The sequence below is a fragment of the Podarcis erhardii genome, assembly GCF_964252035.2.
Source record: "Podarcis erhardii genome assembly, chromosome: 14".
NCBI classification, from domain to species: Eukaryota; Metazoa; Chordata; class Lepidosauria; order Squamata; family Lacertidae; genus Podarcis; species Podarcis erhardii.
Window position 1 is genome coordinate 7,930,378 of NC_138503.1, and position 23,362 is coordinate 7,953,739.

General features: G+C 47.4%; 1 protein-coding gene across 1 annotated transcript; it reads left to right on the forward strand.

Annotated features, from left to right (window-relative positions):
- Window positions 1–1,567: 1,567 nt before the first annotated feature.
- SHF (Src homology 2 domain containing F) lies at window positions 1,568–14,053 on the forward strand. Its single transcript, XM_081839312.1, has 7 exons — window positions 1,568–1,870; window positions 4,659–4,788; window positions 7,713–7,937; window positions 8,834–9,040; window positions 9,937–10,060; window positions 11,337–11,456; window positions 12,624–14,053. The coding sequence occupies exons 1-7, from the start codon at window positions 1,571–1,573 to the stop codon at window positions 12,829–12,831; spliced, it is 1,314 nt and encodes a 437-aa protein (XP_081695438.1). The 5' UTR covers window positions 1,568–1,570; the 3' UTR covers window positions 12,832–14,053.
- Window positions 14,054–23,362: the final 9,309 nt, after the last annotated feature.

Here is a 23,362-nt window from a genome sequence, read left to right on the forward strand (position 1 = left end):
TCTTAACCCGAGGTACTATTTCTGGGTTAGCGGAGTCTGTAACCTGAAGTGTCTGTAACCCGAGGTACCACTTTATTTTATAGTTTCCCAAAGTTTCCCATTTCCAGAAGCATCATCAAGACATCATAGATATGTCACAGAAAAAGTTGTGGTCTCAGGTAGAACCTGAGATCCAGGCATGGCCCTGTCACTCAAATATACTCCCATCAGAGTACAAAGGAAAGCATTTATAGTTCCCTGGTCCCTGAGTCAAGTCAAATATCCCCCTTTGTCTTGTCTGGGCTTCATCCCACTATGGGCTGGCTAGGCATTGTGACTGAGATGGTTATCTGCCTGACACTCTTGGGGCAGGATATCACCCCTGGACTTGACTGTACATTTCAGGGCTTGTGGTGGGCTCACTCACCCCTCCCCTTACACCTCACTTCCCTGGGTCCTAAATGCCATTGGAACATTGACACCACGATGCCATTTCTTATGATTTCCTAAAGTTTCCCCATTGAGCCAGTACATAGATAAATTTATCAGTGAACTGCTATATTTGGTCATGTGCAGCTGAGTCTCTTTGTCTTTACCTCCTAGTGTGGAGAGGCAAGGCTGGTGGGGGAGGGAGGTCTCTCACCCCTCTTCCAATTTCCCGGTAACAACTGTCAGAGACCAGTGGCGTAGCGTGGGGGGTGCAGGGCGGGCCGGCCGCACCGGGCGCAACATCTGGGGGTTAGGGTTAGGGGGCGCAAATCCACGGGTTAGGGGGCGCAAATTACTTGCCTTGCCCCGGGTGCTGACAACCCACGCTATGCCACTGTCAGAGACCAGAGCAAAACAGGGACCATATTTTTTAAGTTACAGATAGGTAGCTGTGTTGGTCTGCCATAGTCAAAACAAAATAAAAGAAAAAAAAATTCCTTCCAGTAGCACCTTAAAGACCAACTAAGTTAGTTCTAGGTATGAGCTTTCCTGTGCATGCACACTTCTTCAGATACACTGAAACAGAAGTCACCAGACCCTTCTATAATCACCCATTCCCACCACCCTCCTGAGTAATACCCCTCCCCACCTTCTCACTATATAGAAGGGTCTGGTGACTTCTGTTTCAGTGTATCTGAAGAAGTGTGCATGCACACGAAAGCTCATACCTGGAACTAACTTAGTTGGTCTTTAAGGTGCTACTGGAAGGAATTTTTTTTTCTTTTATTGCATATTTTTTAAAGCGGTGGAATCCGGGGCTAGGCTTGGAAACGGGGCCCGCCGATGGGGAGGGGGGCGTGGAACGCACGGGAAAAGGGAACCCCCGCCCCCCCAAGGCCCTGTTAAGGCTGTGGGGTCTCTGGGCGGCCAAGGCTCCGCGCGGGAGCGATCGGGGGCGCTCCGTGGCGATCGCCGCCCCGTCGCCGAGCTTGCGCCCCAAAGGCCCGATGCGTCTCGGGGAGCCGCGCGCCGGGAAAGGAGGGGGAGATCGGGGGCGATGGGCGGGCACAGCGCTTCCGCACCGGCCGGCTAGGCGAGCAGGAGCTCCGACCGGCACTTCCGCGGGCCCGGGACCGCCGCCGCCGCCGCCCCGGGGCGCACCATGGCGCGCTGGCTCCGCGAGCGCCTGCTTTTCCGCAGCGCCAAGCCGGCGCCGCCGCAGCCGGATTACGCGGCGGGCCCCGAGCAGCCCGACCTGCTCGCTGCCTACCGGCTGCAGCGGGAGCGGGACTTCGAAGACCCCTACGCGGGCGGCAACGCCGCCTCCTCCGCGCCCGCCGCCGACCCCGACGGCCGCCGCTGCCGATCGCCCCGGAGGCGCCTCATCCGGGTGGAAGCGGCGCAGGCGGCCGAAAGAGCCGCGGCCCCCGGGACCGGCTATGCGCAGGGCCAGCGAGAAAAGGTGGGGTCGCCCTCTCCGTCGGGGGGCTGCCGGGGCGGGAGCCGGAGCCAGAGGTGCCCCTGTTCACACGATGCCGTTCTTCCGGGGGATGGGGTGGGGAGGGGAGGCTTTCGTTTCAGCCTGCAGCCTGGCTCTGTTTACTCGGAAGTAAGCCCCCATTGTTCTCCTTGTCCCAGCAAAACGCTAAAAGGAGCCTGGGGACGGGCGGGGCAAGACTCCTCGGCTTCGATCCCAGACACGTTTCCCCGGAGGTAAGCAGCTGGGAGCCCACGGGAGCCGACCTCCTTGTTCACGTGTATAGGACCGTGCCCTCGCCCTGCATGGACCGGAGGCCGCCTCGCCAGCAGTTTCGAAGCGGGTCTCTCCCCCCAGTTGTTAGAATCGCAGAATTCCAGAGTTGGACAGGGGTCCCAGGGTCATTTAGTCCAACCCCTGCAAGGCAGGAATCAAAGTGGACGTGTAGACACGTCCTTGGCTACTCTTTTTGACTCATGGCCCTTTGGGCACCGCAGGTTACCAGGATTTGCTTATCCTCCCCCCCCTAGATCACTGGTAGCTGATGCAGTGCCCCCCAGATGTTGCTGGACTCCAACTCCCATCAGTCCCAGCCAGCATGGCCAATGGTCAGGGAGGATGGGAGTCCAGCAAGACCTGGAGGCCACAGGCTCCTGCCTTACCCCAGCATTAGAAAGTTACTTCTTGTTTGGCTCCGTGTGTGTGTGTGTGTGTGTGTGTGTTATTGAGTTGTTGTTGTTGTTTATTTTGATTATACAGTCATACCTCAGGTTACAGGCCCTTTGGGTTGTGTGATTTCTGGTTGTGCACCGCGCCAAACGCGGAAGTACCGGAATGGTTACTTCCAGGTTTTGGCGCTTGTGCATGTGCAGAAACACTAAATCGTGCTTTGCACATGCACAGAAGCGCCGAATCACAACCCACGCGTGTGCAGATGTGCGGGTTGCAGGTTGCAAACACTGCAGGTTGCAAACGTGCCTCTCGCATGGATCATGTTCGCAACCCGAGCGTCCAGTGTATACCGGTATATTGTGGTTTTTATGTTGATCTTTTCTGTGAACCGCCTGAGACCTTGGGGTATAGGGCGGTATATAAATTCAATAAAGAATAAGAATAAAAACTCAGAAAGCCAAGCTGAATCAGGCCAGTGGCCCAATCTAGTCCTCCATCCTGTTCTTCAGTGGTCAACCAGATCCTTCTGGGAAATCAACAAGTAGATTCTGAGTGCTGTGCAACAGCGCTCTCCTGTGCGGAAAATGTTCTGGAAGGCCTGTAAATGCCACCTTGGTAGACAAGATAGCATTGGGACTAACTGTTAGTTGCTGCATGAATGAGTTCACATATGTTTAAGCCTTTGCTTTTGCGATGTGCTCTTTGGCTTGCTTTGGTGCGCTGCTGATCGGTGGGCTTGGGATGGTTAGTTCGTTGGGAGAGGGGAGGCTTCTCACACTGCCCGCCTGTCAGCTTCTCTCTTATCGGGGAGATGGGTGAGAGTCGGGGGTGCCAACTTTAATAAAATATTGGGGGTGGGGGCAGTAAGCCTCGACCCGCATAATTGACCACAAGGCATGGCGCATGCACATCATTTGAATGGCAATGCCCACAAACTTTTTTGGGGTAGGTGGCCCCCTCAGAAATTTATTGGGGGGAGGGGGTTGAAGGTACCTTGGCCCCTAGGAGTTGGCTCCTACAGTGAGAGTTGGGAAGGGGCCTGCAAGCCAAGGGTGAGTTAATTGGGCTGTAGAGGCCGGCTTACATAGCTTGGTTTTGTATGGACAAGTCATGTCGACTGCTTGCTGTTTTGGTGTCTGTTCCGAGTCTGTGAAGGCAGATTCGGAACTTTATATGCCATATTTTTCATCCTGGAAGATGCACCAGACCATAAGATGCACCTAGTTTTGGGAGGAGGAAAACAAGAAAAAAATATTCTGAATCCCAGAAGCCAGAACAGCAAGAGGGATTACTGTGCAGCGAAAGCAGCGATCCCTCTCACTGTTCTGGATTCTGGGATAGCTGCGCAGTCTGCATTCGCTCCATAAGACACACAAAAAGTGAGTCTTATAGAGCAAAAAATACGGGGTGTGTGTGTGTATACACACACACACACACACACACAATTTTCTGTTTTACAGTTTAAAATAAACATTTGACATCCTTAAGATATCAATGACTTCCCTTCTTCTCTTTCCATGGTTCATTTTGCATATTATAAATCCCTGCATATTTTACAAAAACTATGCCGATCGGTTTTCCATTATTGGATCCGTCAAAACTTATTTACGCTGTTGAATTTCTCTTAATGCTGCCAGCATTTTCAGCTGTACACAGTTATTTCCCATATATTCAGTAGATGTTTTCCAATCTTCTTTAAACATATGTTCTTCTTGTTCTCTTATATGTTAAGTCTACAAGTTGTGCATATTCTGTCAACTTAAGTTGCCATTCTTCTTTGGTTGGGACCTTGCTCGTTTTCCATTTTGGGGCTAACAAAACACGGGCCACAGTTGTTGCAAACATAAAGAACCTTTTCTGACAGGGGAGGCAGAACATTTCCATCATGACTATCCTCCAGGAGGTGAGGGAGACTAGCTGCCCTGGCTTTCAGGTTCCACATGATTATGGATTTAAAGCACAAAGCGAAAAAGCAAACATGTTACAAACAATAGGTAAAATACAATGAAACCCAGTACCAAAGTAGATGGAGCCATGGCCTGACTCTGTATAAAACAGCACCATACTTTTCTAATTAATTGGGTCATCTTCTCCCTTTCAGATGATGATTGTGGAGGACTATGCAGATCCGTTTGATACCAGACAAGAAACTAGTTGTCAAACTGGGGAGCAGGAAAGGGTGAAAAGCGAAGGCTATATGGAACCGTATGAAGCTCAGAAGTTGCTGGCGGGTAAAGTACCGTTTTGATGCTAAGTCTTCTGTGTTTCTTGACCTCCCAGATCTGGAGTGAGACTTATCTTTGCAGTGTTGGATGGAAAACTTTGAAATAGGGAACATAATGATGCTCTCTGATGCAGCTTTCTCTAATCTGGTATCTTCTGGGTATTTTGAACTCCGGTTCCCATCAGTCCCAGCCAGTATGGCCAATTGTCTGAGACTATGGGAGCTGTAGTCCAACACATCTGGAGAGAACTGGGTTGGGGAAGGTCTGAGCTAGTGCAAAGACATCTATTGAGTGTCATATATGATCTTTATTTCATTATCTTCTATTTTCCTGCACTCAGTACTTGTTTGTTTCAACCTCATCCTTCAGTTTATTTTGTTTCCAGGTTGGCTTCTGTACATTCACTAAACTAGTAGAAAGTATTTAATAGGAAAAATCTCAGTAGTGGCATGCTCATTGTTCTAGCTTTGAGTTCACAGTTTTGTGATATTCTCTGTTTTGTAGATTTCTGATGTTTGACGTTTTTGAAATTTTGTTAAGTTTCCTTGAAGGCCACATTTATTTATTTATTTGTTCACTTACTACATTTAAATTTCATCTTTCTTCCAGTGAGCAGGAGGCAGAATAGACAGTTCCTCCCTCGCCTTTTATCCTCGCAGCAACCCTGTGAGGAAGGTTAGGCTGATATTTTGATTGATTTCATTTGATTTGTTGTATTTTTATGCCGCTTTTCATTCTAATGAATCCCAAAGCGGCTTACAAAAAATGTGGGAGGGGGGATGAGATGATCCCAATGGTCCCTTCCAACTTTATGAAAGGACGACAACATAATAAAACATAATAAAAGGGTAAAGGGACCCCTGACCATTAGGTCCAGTCGTGGCCGACTCTGGGGTTGTGGCGCTCACCTCGCTTTATTGGCCGAGGGAGCTGACGTACAGCTTCCGGGTCATGTGGCCAGCATGACTAAGCCGCTTCTGGCGAACCAGAGCAGCACACAGAAACGCCGTTTACCTTCCCACTGGAGCGGTACCTATTTATCTATTTGCACTTTGACGTGCTTTCAAACTGCTAGGTTGGCAGGAGCAGGGACCGAGCAACGGGAGCTCACCCCGTCACGGGGATTCGAACCGCCAACCTTCTGATCGGCAAGTCCTAGGCTCTGTGGTTTAACCCACAGCGCCACCCGTGTCCCAATAAAACATAATGGAACATCACAAATACAGTGATATAAAATAAGTAACAAATCATCAAGAAAATAATTACAATCTATAAAATACTATTAACAAAGCAGCTACTAAAAATAAGCTAAATATTGCAATTACAACAAAATTCATGTGATTAACAAATCTGTATGGCATTTATAATCTATAAAATCATATTATCAACAGTAACAAAAGAGCAACTTAAAAAATATATAAAAAAGCTGAGCGCTGTTAAATTCATGCGCACACTCTCCATGCCCCCATGACTCATAATCTTTCACTCCAGTGAAAGATTGGGCGGCTGCCAAAAGTTGCCACAGGGAGCTTCATGGCTGAGTGAATGTGGATTCCTCAAGTCCTGTTCTGATGCTACACCAGAAATGTGGCATTGCATTTAAAATAAAAACAAACATGGAAGGAGGCAGTCCTGTTCTGGAAGAAATTCTCTTCCTTCTCTTCCTCCTCCTAACCATGTCACTTAACAGTTGCCCCAAATATGAAAGTTAAATTATGGTCACTGCTGTCTCTGCCTGTCACTGCATACGAAAAGCAACCTGCAGCAGTCCAGACTGGCAGTATTTTGCAGGAAGGGCTCAAATACATATTTGAACTGTAGGTTTGGGAAATTCAAGTGGATTGAAGTGCTCTGTTACCTTTTAAAAGTGGAACAAATCCACTTTTAAAAAAGCAGCAACTTTGGCTGGTCTGCTAAAAGCTCAAAAACTTTGGGCAATCTCTTAATAAAAGTTCTGCCCCACGTGCTGGCGGGGGCTGCTACGAATTGTCAGTAGGAAGGTGTGCAAACAGTGCAAATAAATCAGGATGAATACAGACAGAATTCCCGTTGTGGTATAACTGCCCCGTAAACAAATCAGAAGGAAGGCTCAATAAAGACTGAATGTCCTCCAAACACCACGTATGCTTTGTGCAGTCAATGAATATTCAGTATTCAACAGGTCACTGGAGGAGCCATTAATTCAAGTGTGCTATAAGGAACTGGGTAGTTTCTAACTGGACATGTGAAATCCCAGAGGTGCAAATCTGGAATCCAAGGAGGGATAATAACAATAACAGTAACAAAAACAAAAACAAAAACAAAAACAACAAAAACAATTTATTATTTATACCCCGCCCATCTGGCTGGGTTTTCCCAGCCACTGTGGGTGGCTTCCAACAAAGTATTAAAATACAGTGGTCTGTTAAACATTAAAAGCTTCCCTAAAAAGGGCTGCCTTCAGATGTCTGCTAAAAGTCTGGTAGTTGTTGTTCTCTTTGACATCTGATGGGAGGGCGTTTCACAGGGCGGGTGCCACTATGAAGAAGGCCCTCTGCCTGGTTCCCTGTAACATGGCTTCTCACAGTGGGGGAACCACCAGAAGGCCCTCGGCACTGGACCTCAGTGTCCGGGCAGAACGATGGGGATGGAGACACTCCTTCCGGTATGCTGGAACGAGGCTGTTTAGGGCTTTAAAGGTCAGCACCAACACTTGGAATTGTGCTTGGAATTGTGCTTGGATATTAAAATGGCCTTGCATTTTAAGCAGCAGTCATAAGAAGCGAAAAAGAATGGCATGCAAACAAGTCCATGGAAACCACTGCTGCAGGAGGGACGGAGCTCTCTGTCCCTCTTCTGCCAGCTCCCTGCAGGCAGGTAAAATTCTTTTGCAGGCTAGTAACTATTTGCAAGCCTGCTTTAAAGTGAAATCTTTCCTTCTTTGCTACCAGAGATCCAGAAAACCGGCTCCAATGATGCTCTAGCAGCTCAAAAACCTCTGCACTTATATGACATTCCCTATGAAGCACCTGAGAACTGCATGGACCCCGACCTCCAGCAACCACCTGGTATTCAGTGCCGATACTCGTGGCTGCCGGAAGATGATGAGCGGCCACCGGAGGAATATGATCAGCCCTGGGAGTGGAAGAAGGAGCGTATCTCCAGGGTATTTGCAGGCAAGTAGCCAAAGGGAGCATTGGCACAGGGACTTTTTTGGGTTTGGGGGATAGGTGGGATTAGGCATGCATAAGACAAAAGACAGGGAGCCAGGATGGAATTTCAATTCAGCTCTCATTTAAAGCCGAACCTACCAAATTTACACTTCCTGAAACAATGGGCAAACTGAGACACAGCTGTTTTTCAAACTGATTTGAGGTTGTAATGCAGTTCTGCAGCCACGTAACATGTACAAAAATGCAGATAGCAGGGCAAAGCAGGCATATGAATGCACATGTTACTGAAAATTACATTCCAAATACATTATATTAGGGAATCTTGCTATGGGAAAATGCGTATATTAGGCAAAATTGCACACAAAAGTATGTGTATTAGGAGAAATCCACACTAAAATTCTGATGAATTTTTACAAGGACTTTCCAAAAGATCACAAATTTATACGGAAATATAGCAAACTGAATGTAAGATTGGAAACCTGACAAACCCTGAGAAACTGAATATGACAGATTCGCCCGTCCCTAACAGAATCTGCTTTATTTATGTTTTCGTGGTGGGATGGAGAGCCAAGCTAAAATTTAAACCAGCCTTCCGCAGTTTGGTGCGCATCAGATGCTTTGGACTACAGCTTCCATTATCCCTGATGGTTGGCCATTCCATCACTTTGCCTGGGTGTCTGGATGTCCAAATGTCTTTTTTATGTTGCTGTGGGGACTGACAGGTTGATCTGAGCACCTCTTTGGGAGGGGGCTTTAAGCCCTTTCCCATCCAGCAATTTATGCCGGCTGTTAGTCAGCAAGGCTGACACCCTACAACCAGGGCATTGTTCTGCTCCCTGGAAATATCTAGCCAGCCTCCCTCCAGAATTCTTTCTTTTCTCTCCTAATGATTCATCCAGTTGAAATCGAAGGAATTCAGGAGCTGCCATGGCCCCCGCCCGTTGGGCAGCTAGACAGCTCTGCGAACCACATGGATGCTGAGGGACCACCCACTCTTCAGAGCATCAGCCCCAGATGCCTGCCGGCCGATGCTCCGCCAAGCCTCCAGGATACCAGCGCCAGGCTCCAGGACCCTGAAGCTCTGGCCAGACCCCTGGATGTCAGTAGTGGGTATCCACAAACCACATAAGCTTTGGGATAGGAATAGGGATGCTCCAGCCATTGAGATAATATAGGCAGAGGGTCTGGGCATTTGCGTGGCAGCAATTTCTGCACAGACATGCAAGACAACACAGGGTCCCAAAAATCTCTTTTTTTTATCTTGTATTTAAAGATAAAGTTCCTGGTCCTCATGGTGAATCTGAAAATGGGCAGCTCCTACTTCATTTTTTAAAACACACCAAACCCGGAGGGGGGGAGGGGGGAATCATGGAAGTAGACAAAACATGTTTTGGCCCTGAGATACTAAAAAAGGTGAGGATGGGGCCTCCAGTGATCAGGGGGTAGATTTCCTGCTTGCAGCGAATCTCCCAGACTACATAACAGGCCTTGTGGTGCAACCTTGTGCACGCTTACTCAGAAGTGAGCCCCATGGTGCTCAGTGGGGTTTTGTTGTTGTTTAGTCATTTAGTCGTGTCCCACTCTTCGTGACCCCCCCATGGACCAGGGAATGCCAGGCACTCCTGTCTTCCACTGCATCCTGCAGTTTGGTCAAACTTATGTTGGTAGCTTCGGGAACACTGTTCAACCATCTCGTCCTCTGTCATCCCCTTCTACTTGTGCCCTCAACCTTTCCCAGCATCAGGACAGCATTTTATTAGCTCAATTCCTTTGCATGTTTACTGGATAGCCCTGCCGTGTGATCTGTCACTTTTTCCCCACCTCCACCTTCTTCCTTTTTTGTCTCATGCCCTGATGTTGCACTATAAATTTAGGACTCCCACATTTCTTGCGCTCTTCCCCAATCCGTTATCCTCCTTTCTGAGTTGCTCTTGTTCTGCACTTTGGGACTCGCCACCACATGTTCCTTATTTCATGCACACTCGTGTGTTTCTGCCCCAAGGCAAGGGAGCTGTGAAGAACCAGCCTTGCCCGGAGAAGAGGAGTAGCGCATGCTGGCTGAGCATGGAGCATGGGTTAGCTTTCGGTGAACGCGTCAATCCCACTTTGCCGCTGGAGAGCCAAGCGTAAGTAGCTTGAGCATAGGAGAGGAGGCTGGGACAGGGACACTTGCATGTCTGATCACACACCAGGGCACCAACAACACCACATACTTGACCCCATCCACCTTCCTCTGCTGAGCTTTGCGTGGTAGGCATACAACACTTTCAGCAAAATTCTGCTCTGGCCATTTCTGTTGACAGAGACAGCAAGCCAATGTCCCGCCCCAAAACTCATTCTGGTGAGAGCCAGTGTGGTGTAGTGGTTAAGAGCAGTAGCCTCATAATCTGGTGAACCGGGTTCGCGTCTCCGCTCCTCCGCATGCAGCTGCTGGGTGACCTTGGGCTAGTCACACTTCTCTGAAGTCTTTCAGCCCCACTCACCTCACAGAGTGTTTGTTGTGGAGGAGAAAGGGAAAGGAGAATGTTAGCTGTTTTGAGACTCCTTAGGGTAGTGATAAAGTGGGATATCAAATCCAAACTCTTCTTCTTCTCTTAGCCAATAAGCAGGGACTGATGATCACAATCTGGACAAGAATGGCAGTAGTGAAACGAGCTCAAAAAATGAGACCCATGGCTCCTTGAAGGACTAAGATTCATCGTGGCATCCATTTTTGTGTGGATAAAGCCCATTTCATCAGATGCTGTGGGGCTGATAAGAGCAGGGCCCCAAATAACAGTTAGGAGTGTAAAGTGAGCTCCTGGGTGTTCCTGTGCTGTGCTTTGAAGTCTCGACAACCGGAGCTTCACAGTGCAGCATCGCTTGACATCATAGTGACATCAGGGGATTGGCAAGTGGGCAGGGGCCTCCCACCTATCACATTTGGCTCAGCATGGGTGGAGAGATAAGGCCAGTAAAGGTTCCCCACACCCATACAATAGAAGAACAATAGCCATACACAACAGCAATAACGGGTGATTTTCACACCTGTCTTAGCTTTGCTGTGCTAATTTAACATCCACAGCCGGGGGAGAGAACCTTTGTTCCAACTGAGTCCTAAGCCCACTCCATCAATTTTAGTTGTGCATCGGAGATCATGAGTTTCATTCTGGAGCCTCCCTTTGAATCTTTCTGAAGTGACAAAGGTGGTACCTAATCCAGGCTGAAAACTTTCAGGTGTCGTCTATTTATATGGCTCCTTGTGGAGAAATGCATGCCTTGGTATGTAGGTGCATGTGGATCACAAACGATTATTATTTAGTTTATTTTAAAATTAGGTTAGTATCTCATGTCTCTAGCTGAAGGTTCCTGAAGGACCTCTCTATAGGGATATGAGTGGATGAGTTCTCTTCTCCTCCACAGGTGGTATCATGGGACCTTGAGCCGAGTGGGTGCCGAGGGGCTATTGCGACTTTGCAGAGAGGCCAGTTACCTGGTGCGGAACAGCGAGAGCAGCCATGATGCCTTCTCCCTCTCCCTGAAGTGAGTGAGTGAGCATTGAGGATTCTGTATGCATCGTACTGTTCTGAGCTGACTAAAGTAGTTCACGGAGTTTCGCTGGGAAAGCCTGGCAGGGGCTCAGGGAGCATTAGGATGAAGTAAATGGGGCCGTGCAACAAAAAGGTTGCAATCTGGAACTTGCTAAAGCTAAGCAGGTTTCGGTCTGGTTGGTAAGTGGATGCGAGACCATCAGGGAATAATAGTAAGTGGAAGGGGAGTGTAATTTGAGTGCTTAATATGCATTAGAACTGCACATTCGCCAGACCTCATGTAGAATCTGCACATAAACCATCCACGAAGAGGGGAATGTGCACATTTTTCGGTCAATATACATACTCTCAAACTGGCATGGGTAAACGCATGGGCAGGAAAACTAAGGCCCAGGGGCCAGATCCGGCCCAATCGCCTTCTAAATCTGGCCCGTGGATGGTCCGAGAAGCAGCGTGTTTTTACATGAGTAGAATGTGCCCTTTTATTTAAAATGCATCTCTGGGTTATTTGTGGGGCATAGGAATTCGTTCATCCCCCCCCAAAAAAATATAGTCTGGCCCCCCACTAGGTCTGAGGGACAGTGGACCGGCCCCCTGCTGAAAAAGTTTGCTGACCCCTGGGTAAGCATACATATCGTGGATGAATTTTGTACATTCTTTGGGTATGCATAATCTCCAACAAGCCTTGGGGAATGTGCATATATATCAACTGTCTTTTGTACATTTTCTAGGCAATATGCACATTTTCCGGTCAGGATGCATAGTCTTCAAGAAACTTGCCTCCTTTACAGAAATATGCAATCTGCACCTCTGGTCTGCTTCCTGCCCACTGCTTAATATTTCAGGGCCCACTTAATACTCTTCCACTGAGAAGCAGGAAGAAGGGATGGAGCTCCAGATAAAGATCCAATCCCCCTTCCCCCACCAAGCTACACAAGAGGATTTTGATGGAAGTTACCTATCCCATGCTGCTTTTAAGCTTAGGAGAAAGCTCAATACATGGGGGTCAATCAGCACTGGAATTTCAGGGAGAGGTGAGGATTTAACCAGCTGAGAGAGGGCTACCCAGCAGGGAGAAGAGGGCTGGGAGAGAAGGAGGCCCAGGACCTCTGATCCAACCCACTGCTGACCCACCCTCTCCTACCATTCCTTCCCCTAGGAGCAGCCAAGGCTTCCTTCACATGAAGCTCTTGCAGACTGAAGACCACAAGTTTGTCCTGGGCCAGCACAGCCCCCCGTTTGACAACGTCCCTGAGATCATCCACCACTACGCCAGCCACAAGCTGCCCATCCAGGGAGCAGAGCACATGTCCCTGCTCTATCCCGTCACCACGCAACCCTCCAGTTGCCTTGAAGCTGAGCAGTGACTTCTGGCGGAGGACGGGTGAGCGTTGGACAAGAGCAGAACATTTTTGGGTTGCAGTTGCTTGCATGGATTGGAAGAGGAGGCGTCCAAGGTGAGGCTGGAAGGCACAGGCCACCCAAACGGACCTCGGAACTGTTCCATCCTCAGCTCTGCATCTGCAGGAGAAACCAGGCTTTTTGCATGTTGGGACTCCAGGCCCTCCTCATTGGGTGCCAGTTAACTCTCTTGACATCTTCAGGGCAGGCCCCCCAAAGAAGGAGAAAACCAGTTCTCAGGGAGGAGGACTTGGAATTACAAAGCTGGGTGGCACCTCAAGTGTGAAGGAGTCTAACCCCCTCACCATTATTCCCATCTGACTCCTTTGGGGCCACTTCCAGCAGGCCTATTTGCCACATGTTGCCTGCACATCACAGATTAGGCATTCATATCATTCAACACCACATGAAGCATGGTACTGTTCTATGGAGATAGCTTTCGTGTTTTGACTGAGAGTTGTAAAGGGACGAGAAATCAAGAGAGGGAGCGTGCAAATGGGCCAACCAGCCACCAACCTCCTCTTGGTTTCACAACTTGCTGACTACCCTCTCTCTATTTTGACCTTTATCTGCGGCAGCTTCAAAGCTGGTAGTTTCCTGCGAGCAGACGAAACTATCCACGGGATTTCTGACTGGTTGCTGTTCAATAGGATCTGCCTTTCCCCCGAATGGAGTTGTCTCTCCTGATGTTACTTTATCAGTCAAATCCAGGTCTCTGTTCTCAGTCATGTGAGCAGCCTGCCTTCAGCCAGCTCTTCTGATGACTGGACCTCATCATCTTCCAAAAGGCCCCATCAGCCAGCCTCCAGGCAGAGACTCAGTGAACCGAGAAGACAAAAAGAACGGATGACAAGGAAGATAGAGGGACTAGAGCTTGGTGCAAAGGCGTGCCGAAGGTTCCAGGCTGAATTTTGGGCATCTCCAACTGAAATGATCAGATGGGGCAAGGGACAGGAAAGTCCTGTGCTTGAGATCCTGGAGAACCACTACCACTTGTGGTAGACAGTGGCATGGACCAAAAGGAATGGGTAGTCTGACCTGGTACAAGGCAGCTTCTTATGTCCCTATGGTGGGAAGATTTGCATGTGTAATGAATTTACCCAGGATGCATTGTGAAACCCTCATTTGGTACTAGTCAGGTGGTCTTTTGTTTCTAGCTCCTTCAAATAAAAAACAAATGACATGGCATGCCTTGATTGCTGCTGTCCTCTACACCGTCAACAGTAAACAGGGGCACTCAGAGCTTATCCTTGCTCTCTCCCGCTGTCCCAGACTCCTCTAACTATTTTGTGCTTAATTTGGTAGCCGTTGAGAATGCCTGAATGATCTTTCTCATGCTTACAGATGTACCATCTAGTTTTTATTGCTGAAAGCGTAGGGCTTATTATTTAACTTATTCAGTAAATTTCTGGATTTGTGCAAAACTTCCAGAGGGGCATATCATAACGAGAAATCTTGTGAGGTCTTTATTTTCAGTGTGTTGTTTGCTTTGTGGCCTTGTGGGTTACGTTGCTACCAACCTGCTGGACGTGTGGATGGTGTGACTCTGGCAACACTCATGGCTGCGGCCAAGATTTGGCAGCATATATTCACACAGCGGGTGGCGCTGTGGGTAAAATCTTAGTGCCTAGGACCTGCCAATCGTATGGTCGGCGGTTCGAATCCCCACGGCGGGGTGAGCTCCCGTCTTCGGTCCCAGCTCCTGCCCACCTAGCAGTTCAAAAGCACTCCTAAGTGCAAGTAGATAAATAGGTACCGCTTTATAGTGGGAAGGTAAATGCCTGTTCTGTGTGCTGCGCTGGTGCTGGCTCGCCAGAGCAGCTTTGTCACGCTGGCCACGTGACCCGGAAGTGTCTCCGGACAGCGCTGGCCCCCGGCCTCTTAAGTGAGATGGGCGCACAACCCTAGAGTCGGACACGACTGGCCCGTACGGGCAGGGGTACCTTTATTCACACAGCATCCCTGTTCCTTGGGCTTGTTAGTTCCACTAAGGCCTGCCTTCTCCTGTGCCTTTTAAATCTACTTAGAACCTGACAGGCGGTTGCTATACCTGTCCGTTGATCTCTGAGGGCTTCAGCACATATTATGGTGCTACCAGCAAATCACTCCCTCTCATTGCAAACTCAGGATTGTATCAAAAAAGGGGAAGGATAAAACAAACTCCCTGCAGATGTTCTTTCTCTAGCTGAGTTGGCTTTCCCCAGGCCACGTTGTTCTTCGTGTGTGTGTGTGTGTGTGTGTGTGTGTGTGCGCGCAAGTGACCCATGTTCCTCTTTCCTATGCCCCAAAACCAAAATGGTCTTTTCTCCTGCCACTGCAGTCTCTGGGTGACTTTCACATCTTTGCTGACAAAGAGTGACTTTGAGCAACGGTGAGGACATTGAGACCCATCTGTACTCTGCAGTCCACATGCTCTGCTCATTGTTCTGCATTGGCTCCTTCCCTCCCTCCCTTAAGACTGAAAGGGATTGCGGGATCATTCAGTATGGGATAGCTCCATGGGAGCATGAATCATGGCTCAGCGAATCATAGAACTGTAGAGCTGGCAGGGACCTCGAGGGTCCAACCCCCTGCAAGGCAGGAATCCACTTCGTGCTTTGCTTGTAGGATGGCCCCAGGTTCAGTCTGCAGTTAAAAGGGGCAAGTAATTTAAAAAGCTGCTGCTACTCCTCTGAGGTACAACATCAGAGCAGGAAATGGTTTATTATTTAGTTTATACCATCTGGGGTGGGATAGCTGCCATCTAGACATTTCTGTCTCGGGCACCAAAATGGCGTGGGCCATCTGTGCCCATCTGTAACCGAATGTGTGCCCAGGTCCAGTGTGTGTGTCTGCCACTCACTCACAAATTGTCTCTCTCTCACCCACCTACCAGTGACAGGTAGGTAGCTGTGTTGGTCTGCCGTAGTCGAAACAAAATAAAAAAAAAATGCCTTCCAGTAGCATCTTAGAGACCAACTAAATTTGTTTGTGCATGCACACGAAAGCTCATACCAATAACAAACTTAGTTGGTCTCTAAGGTGCTACTGGAAGGTTTTTTTAATTTTATTTTGTTTCCACCTACCATTGTCCCTAAACACATAAGAAAAGAGTCCCACAAGACAAGACTTGAAGTCTACCTAGTCCAGTAGTGGGGAAAGGATGTGACTATCCAGATTTTGTTGGACACCGTGATGTTTTTGGTACAGCCACTGATCACGGATGATGGAAGTGTCCCTGAGACCTGCGGGTATAGGGTGACATATAAATTCAATAAAATAAAAAAATTAAAAATATTGTGAGGGTCACATGTCCCCACCCACCTTGTTTAATATCCTGTTTTCAACAGTAGCTATACAGATGTTCTGGGAAACCCACAAGTAAAGCCTAAAGTAGGGCTGGGCGACATGTGACCCTCCAATGGACTACAACCCCCATTACTTCTGTCTAGGATTGATAGGAGCTGGAGCCCAACAACATCCAGAGCAACCAGCACTCATGAGGTACACTGCTTATGGCCATGGAGGTTCCATTTACCTATCATTCCTAATAGCCCCCATACCATGGAACTTGTTGCAATGGATATGATAAGCCATAGATGGGAAACCTATAGTCCAGCCAGAGTATGTTTAAGATTTTGTGTATTGTACATTTTTATTTTTGTAAGCTGCTTTGATTATATATATATAAAAATAAACAAATCCCCATCATCCTTGCTGGGCAGAACTGAGAGGAGGTGAGGTCAAAGAACTGGAGGGCTGGAGGTTCCGCATCCCTTCTGTAAGTGAATTATGCATAAGGAGGATAAATAATTTCTTTTGTCCTGAGTCATGTTGCCAGACAATTTTACTGGGCGATGCTGCATTCTGGTATTATGAGCGGAAATTAATCTCTACTCAATCTTTTCCCTTTACATAATTATAAAAAAACCCTCATGCTCCTCACCTCCAGAAGCAATTCCTACTATCTTCAATGGCTCTTACTTCCAGGTAAGTGTGCACAGGTAGGTCAGCCTTACCCATTATTTCTTGTAAAGCAGAAACAAGGCAATCACTGCCCCAGCAACGTTTCAAGTGTCAGATCAAGGCCATTTTATTTTAGGATGCCTTGACACCACTGAAGGCTGCTCTGCTCTTTTTATTTTCTGATGTTTTAGTCTGTGTTTTGAATTTCATACGTTCTGGGTGGGATTTAATTTTTCGTAAGCTGCTTTGAGACACAGGCAGAAAGAGATGTGCGTGTCTAAATTCTTCAAATAAACTTGGGGTAGCCAATGTAGTACCTTACAGACGGTGATCGACTCTCGACTCCTGTTGGCCCCAGCTGGCATAGCCAATGGCCAGGGATGATGGAAACAGTGGTTGTTGGCATCCGTATGTCTTGAGAGACAATGGAGTGCACCTCCAGGGATGGAGCCAAACCATTGGAGAATCACAGCACCTGCTGTGGCTGCAGAGAGTGGTAAATCATAACTGCAGCTCTCGTGTATTTCTGCTGCATTAGCAGTGCAGAAGTGACCTCTCCAGGGCACAAGCCTGGGCAGTGTGTCAGCATTGCTGATGTGGTCCAAAGGAAAGCAGAGCAATACGTTTGGCACCAGCTTGGCTGCAGCAGATGCCAGAAGGAAGCACACAAGACGCCATCCAACCATTTTAGGGACCCCCCTATGGATTTCTGTAGGGTTTACTCCTTAGCCTTTTCTTCTCCCGAAGATGTCCCACAAGACAGCAGGTATGGATTTTCCCTCAGAGCTTACTCCCAAAGCCTTTCTCACAAACGAATATACAGTGGAACCTGTTTTCTTGAACTTACCAGTAATCTGTTCTGGAAATCCGTTAAACTCCCAAAATATTTGAAAACAAAGGCACGGCTTCTGATTGGCACAGGCACCCTGGAAACAATAGCCGAGAGCTGCAGCGGACGTTCAGCTTCCAAAAAATGTTAGAAAACCAGAACACACAATTCTGGGTTTTTGGTGTTCGGGAGCCAATATGTTCATCAACTAAGCTGTTCGAGAACCAAGGTTCCACTGTAGCTGCACGACAGCAGAGGTTTAGGGTCAGAGTTTTCCTTCTCCTAGATGGGCTACCTTCCCAGGTGAATGAGGCCCATCTGCCCCCTCACTTCCCTCTACAGAAACCACCTTCTTGACTGTTGGACCCAGTCTTGGTCTTGTCTGCTCAATCTGCCTGGAGCCTGTCCTTGCATGCATTTCCCTGCATGGGAATGGCGCTGCAACAATATCTAGTTATCTCTCGCTTGGACTACTGCAATGTGCTCTTTGTGGGGCTACCTCTGAAGGTGACCCGGAAACACCAGCAGCTAGACTGGTGACTGGGAGTGGCCGCTGAGACCATATAACACCGGTCTTGAAAGACCTACATTGGCTCCCAGTACGTTTCTGAGCAAAATTCAAAGTGTTGATGCTGACCTTTAAAGCCCTAAATGGCCTCAGTCCAGTATACCTGAAGGAGCGCCTCTACCCCCATCGTTCTGCCTAGATACAGATCCAGCACCGAGGGCCTTCTGGCAGTTCCCTCATTGCAAGAAGCCAAGTTACAGGGAACCAGGCAGAGGGCCTTCTTCGTAGTGGCACCCGCCCTGTGAAACGCCCTCCCACCAGATGCCAAAGAGAAAAACAACTACCAGACTTTTAGAAGACATCTGAAGGCAGCCCTGTTTAGGGAAGCTTTTAATTAAAAGCTTTTACCTTTCCCGCCCCAACCTGGCCGCAGTGATCCATGCGACGGTCACCTCCAGGCTTGACTACTGTAATTCGCTCTATGCAGGGCTGCCCTTGAAGCTCTCCCAGAAACTCCAGCGGGTGCAGAATGCTGCAGCGAGGCTCCTCACGGGGTCTCTGCCATGGGAGCATATTCACCCAGTGCTTTTCCAGCTGCACTGGCTCCCAGTGGAGTACAGGGTCAGGTTGAAGGTGCTGGTTTTGACCTTTAAAGCCCTTCACAGCCTAGGGCCCTCGTAACTACGGGACCGCCTCTCCCGGTATGCCCCACGGAGAGCCTCAAGGTCCATAAATAGCAACACCCTAGTGGTCCCGGGCCCTAAGTGTGGGATGTAAACACAGGAGCAGTCAATGACAACATTCCTAGAGTGTACATGTTAGAACATGGGGAGGGATGTCTGTCCAGCAAGCAGGTAAACTTCCTGGGGACGGACTTCCTCCGCATGTGACCAGAGGTGGGTGTGGCCTCACCTGTGCAGGTAATGATAAAAGCACAGGGCAGGCAGCCACTCTCTCTCTTGCCTCTTGCCTCTTGCCTCTCTGCCATCTTCATCTTCTGAAGGAGCAACATGCCCTCTTGGCTCCCAGCCAAGAGAGGACAGTACTATCTTGCTACAAGATAGATTCTAAGTGCATGTAACCTTTTTAAGCCTGCCTACCTTCTGGGATCATATTGTGAACAGAACGTGAGTAAACTCTTTTATACTTTTATAAAGACTGTGTCGTGTCTTGTATTTTTAAGAGGGAACAAAGGGGAAATTACCAGAGTAATTATTATAGAGGTTCTAGCGAACCTGTGCAAGCGTTACCGTTGCGTACTTAAAGGGGAATGTCTATAAACTCTGCTGATATTTTGGGAACTTGTTAGTACAAGTTGGATAAGGATATAATTAGTCAATATATCCTCTCCTGCACCCCAGAACATTCCCACAAAGGGTTATGGGCCCCAGTATTGTATATTTCTGCGTATTTTTGAAGGATTGCGTTGGATTGTGATTTTGAGTTGAGTAGTATTTTTCTGAGTTAACTTCCTGGTAAGCACATGGTCCTTTGTTCCATTGTGCAGTGGGGATTAAGCACCCCCCCTTCCCTCAGAGTTCACAGTGACCCAAGGCAGTGAAGAATTGTTTTGCATTTTTGAGATTTTTGAGATTTTGATTTTAAAATTTTGAGAAATTTTGAAATTTTGAAGAATTTTCAAATTTTTGGATTTTAAGATGGCTAGAGCAGCTTTTGATAGTGATGCAAAGCTAGGAATGCCTGTGCTGAATGAACACAATTTCATACACTGGAAGCAGCGCTTGATAGCATGTTTAGATTATAAGCACATTTTGGAAGCTTTAAACCCTCAACCTACGGGATCGTCTGAGGAAGCTTTAGCCAAGATAAGTGCTTGGAAACGCATGAACAGCGAAGCTAGACACATAATTTTGAGTGGACTTCGTGATGAGCAGCTATCATTAATAAATAGTACAGATGATGCATCTCAAATCTTAAGAGATATTGAGCGCGTGTATGGAGAATCTAGCATAAACTGCTTCAGAAACTTGGTGTGTAAATTAACCAGAGTGAGGATGAATTCAAAAGAGGAATTCACAGAGCACATCAACAAGTTTACTGAGATTATTCAAAGAATTGATCTGACTCCCAAAGCTTTTGATGAAGATACAAAGATAGCATTTTTGTTATCATCACTTGGACCACGCTTTAGCGCATTTGTAAGTTTGATGGATCATAGACAAGGTCTGACTTTTAAAGACTTGATTGGTTATTTAAAAGAAGAATGCAGAGATAGAGCCGAATCTCCAGTGAGAAATGCTAGAAGCAAAGACAGTAGTTATGCATCTAGGCAATGTACAAAGTCCAAAGAGATGCCTAAGAAAGTGATTTGTTTCAATTGTAACAAAGAAGGACACATTGCAAAGAATTGCAAGGCTCCTAAAGCCAAGAAACCCCACCCCTTTCAGCCAAAAGGGGAAAAGAAGGGGAAATGTGAATGCACATGGCTACTGCAAGAAAGGAATTTAACTGTCCAGAATCGTGAGAATAGACGTAATAAATGGATAATTGATTCAGGTGCCAGCTCACATTTTTCATATAAAAAGGACTATTTTAATGAGATAAATGATGAAGAAGGATCTGAAATTGAAATTGCAGATGGCAACATTGTTAAAGCAAAGAGGTGGAGGTCAAGGAGCTAGGAGATGTCCAGTACTACCTCGGGATCCAGGTGGAAAGAGAAGAGGACGGCTCATTTCTTCTCAGCCAAAGACAGAAGATCCACGAGCTAATTGAGCACATGCAGATGCAAGACGCACATCCAGTTGCTACACAGATGGCTACTGACTTCCTGAAGAATCAGCAGGATTCGAAGCAGTTGCCAGACAACAATGACTACAGGTCGGCGATTGGTAAACTTTTGTATTTAGTTACCACATGTAGACCTGACTTAGCTAATGCTGTGGGGATTCTTAGCAGAAAAGTGAATTCTCCCACTGAGCATGATTGGGCAGGTGTAAAGAGGGTGGTGCGATATTTGAAGGGTACCATGAATTGTAAATTAAGGTTACCAGCCGTCAGAGACCCTAAGTTGGTTGGGTATACTGATGCGGATTGGGCTGGGGATAATGCTGATTATAAATCAACAAGTGGTCATGTTTTCATGTTTGGTGATGGACCTGTTTCATGGGGCAGTTATAAACAGAGCTGTGTAGCATTATCTTCCACAGAATCAGAATACGTTGCAGCAACAGAAGCCTGCAGAGAGATCGCCTGGCTTGATCAACTCATAAAGGACTTTGGGTTGGTGAGAAAAGGGCCTGTCAGCTTGCTAGAGGACAATCAAAGTTGCCTGAAGCTGACGCAGAGTGAGAAGTTCCTGGCCAGAACAAAACACATTGGGGTTAAGTACCACTACATACGCCAGATGATCCAGGATGGACTTGTGGAACTATCCTACTGCAGCACCCAAGAGATGACTGCTGACATCCTGACGAAACCCCTACCAAGAGAGAGTTTCCAGAATCTACGTGTCAAGCTGGGACTCTGGGTGGTTGAATAAAGTTGTTTATGTTTTGTATAATGTTGTATTGCCTGAGAAGGGGTATGTGGGATGTAAACACAGGAGCAGTCAATGACAACATTCCTAGAGTGTACATGTTAGAACATGGGGAGGGATGTCTGTCCAGCAAGCAGGTAAACTTCCTGGGGACGGACTTCCTCCGCATGTGACCAGAGGTGGGTGTGGCCTCACCTGTGCAGGTAATGATAAAAGCACAGGGCAGGCAGCCACTCTCTCTCTTGCCTCTTGCCTCTTGCCTCTCTGCCATCTTCATCTTCTGAAGGAGCAACATGCCCTCTTGGCTCCCAGCCAAGAGAGGACAGTACTATCTTGCTACAAGATAGATTCTAAGTGCATGTAACCTTTTTAAGCCTGCCTACCTTCTGGGATCATATTGTGAACAGAACGTGAGTAAACTCTTTTATACTTTTATAAAGACTGTGTCGTGTCTTGTATTTTTAAGAGGGAACAAAGGGGAAATTACCAGAGTAATTATTATAGAGGTTCTAGCGAACCTGTGCAAGCGTTACCGTTGCGTACTTAAAGGGGAATGTCTATAAACTCTGCTGATATTTTGGGAACTTGTTAGTACAAGTTGGATAAGGATATAATTAGTCAATATATCCTCTCCTGCACCCCAGAACATTCCCACACTAAGGAAGTTAGATTGGCTTCAACCAGAGCCAGGGCCTTTTCAGCACTGGCTCCGGCCTGGTGGAACACTCTGCCTCATGAGACCAGGGCCCTGCAGGATCTGATTTCTTTCCGCAGGGCCTGTAAGACAGAGTTGTTCCGCCTGGTCTTTGGCTTGGAGCCAATTTGATTCCCTCCCCCTCTTTCTTTTTTCTTTTTCCTTTCTCCTCCTGTGATGAGGCTGCATTTTAATATTTTAATGTTTTAATATTTTTATGTTGTATTCTAATCTTGTTTTTAAGTTGTATTCATTCAACTTGTTTTTATTATTGCTTGTTAGCCGCCTTGAGCCCGGCCTTGGCTGGGGAGGTCGGGGTATAAATAAAAATATTGTTGTTGTTGTTGTTTAATAGATTATTGTATTTTAATGTTCTGTTGGAAGCCACCCAGAGTGGCTGGGGAAACCCAGCCAGATGGGCGGGGTGTTAATAAAAAATTATTATTATTATATTATTATTATTATTATTATTATTATTATTATTATTATTTAGAAGGCCACACTCAAACCCTCTCTCCCCGCTCCCCTGAAGCTAAACTCAAATTTCCCAAAGGATTTAGCCTTTACTTGCAGAAAAGGTTCTCCAACTCTGCATTCCTGGCAGGCCATAGCTGCCCCCATCTGCTCAAAGTTCTTCCTAGATACTGTAGGCAGATTGCCACTAAGCCCTAAAGTCAGGCCCTTGGTCCATCTAGCTCCGTATTGTCTGGCAATGGATCTCCATGCTTTCAGGCAGCGGGCATTCCCAGTCTTACTTGGAGGTGTCTGAAACTGAACCTGGGACCTGGTCCACAAAGCAGATGCTCCACCGATCAGCTCCACTGGTACATCCCTTTCTCTAGGCAGGCGGCCAGGACCTGTCACGACTCAGCAGCCTCCCCACTGCTACGTGGGGGATGAGGAAAAGCTGTGTTCGGAAGCCTGTCATAGCTCCTTATAAAGAAAACAAACAGGTCCATTTCTGAAATGAATCATTTCTTGGATTCGCAGAGGAGCTGGTGGCAGCACAGACTTTCTCTCTC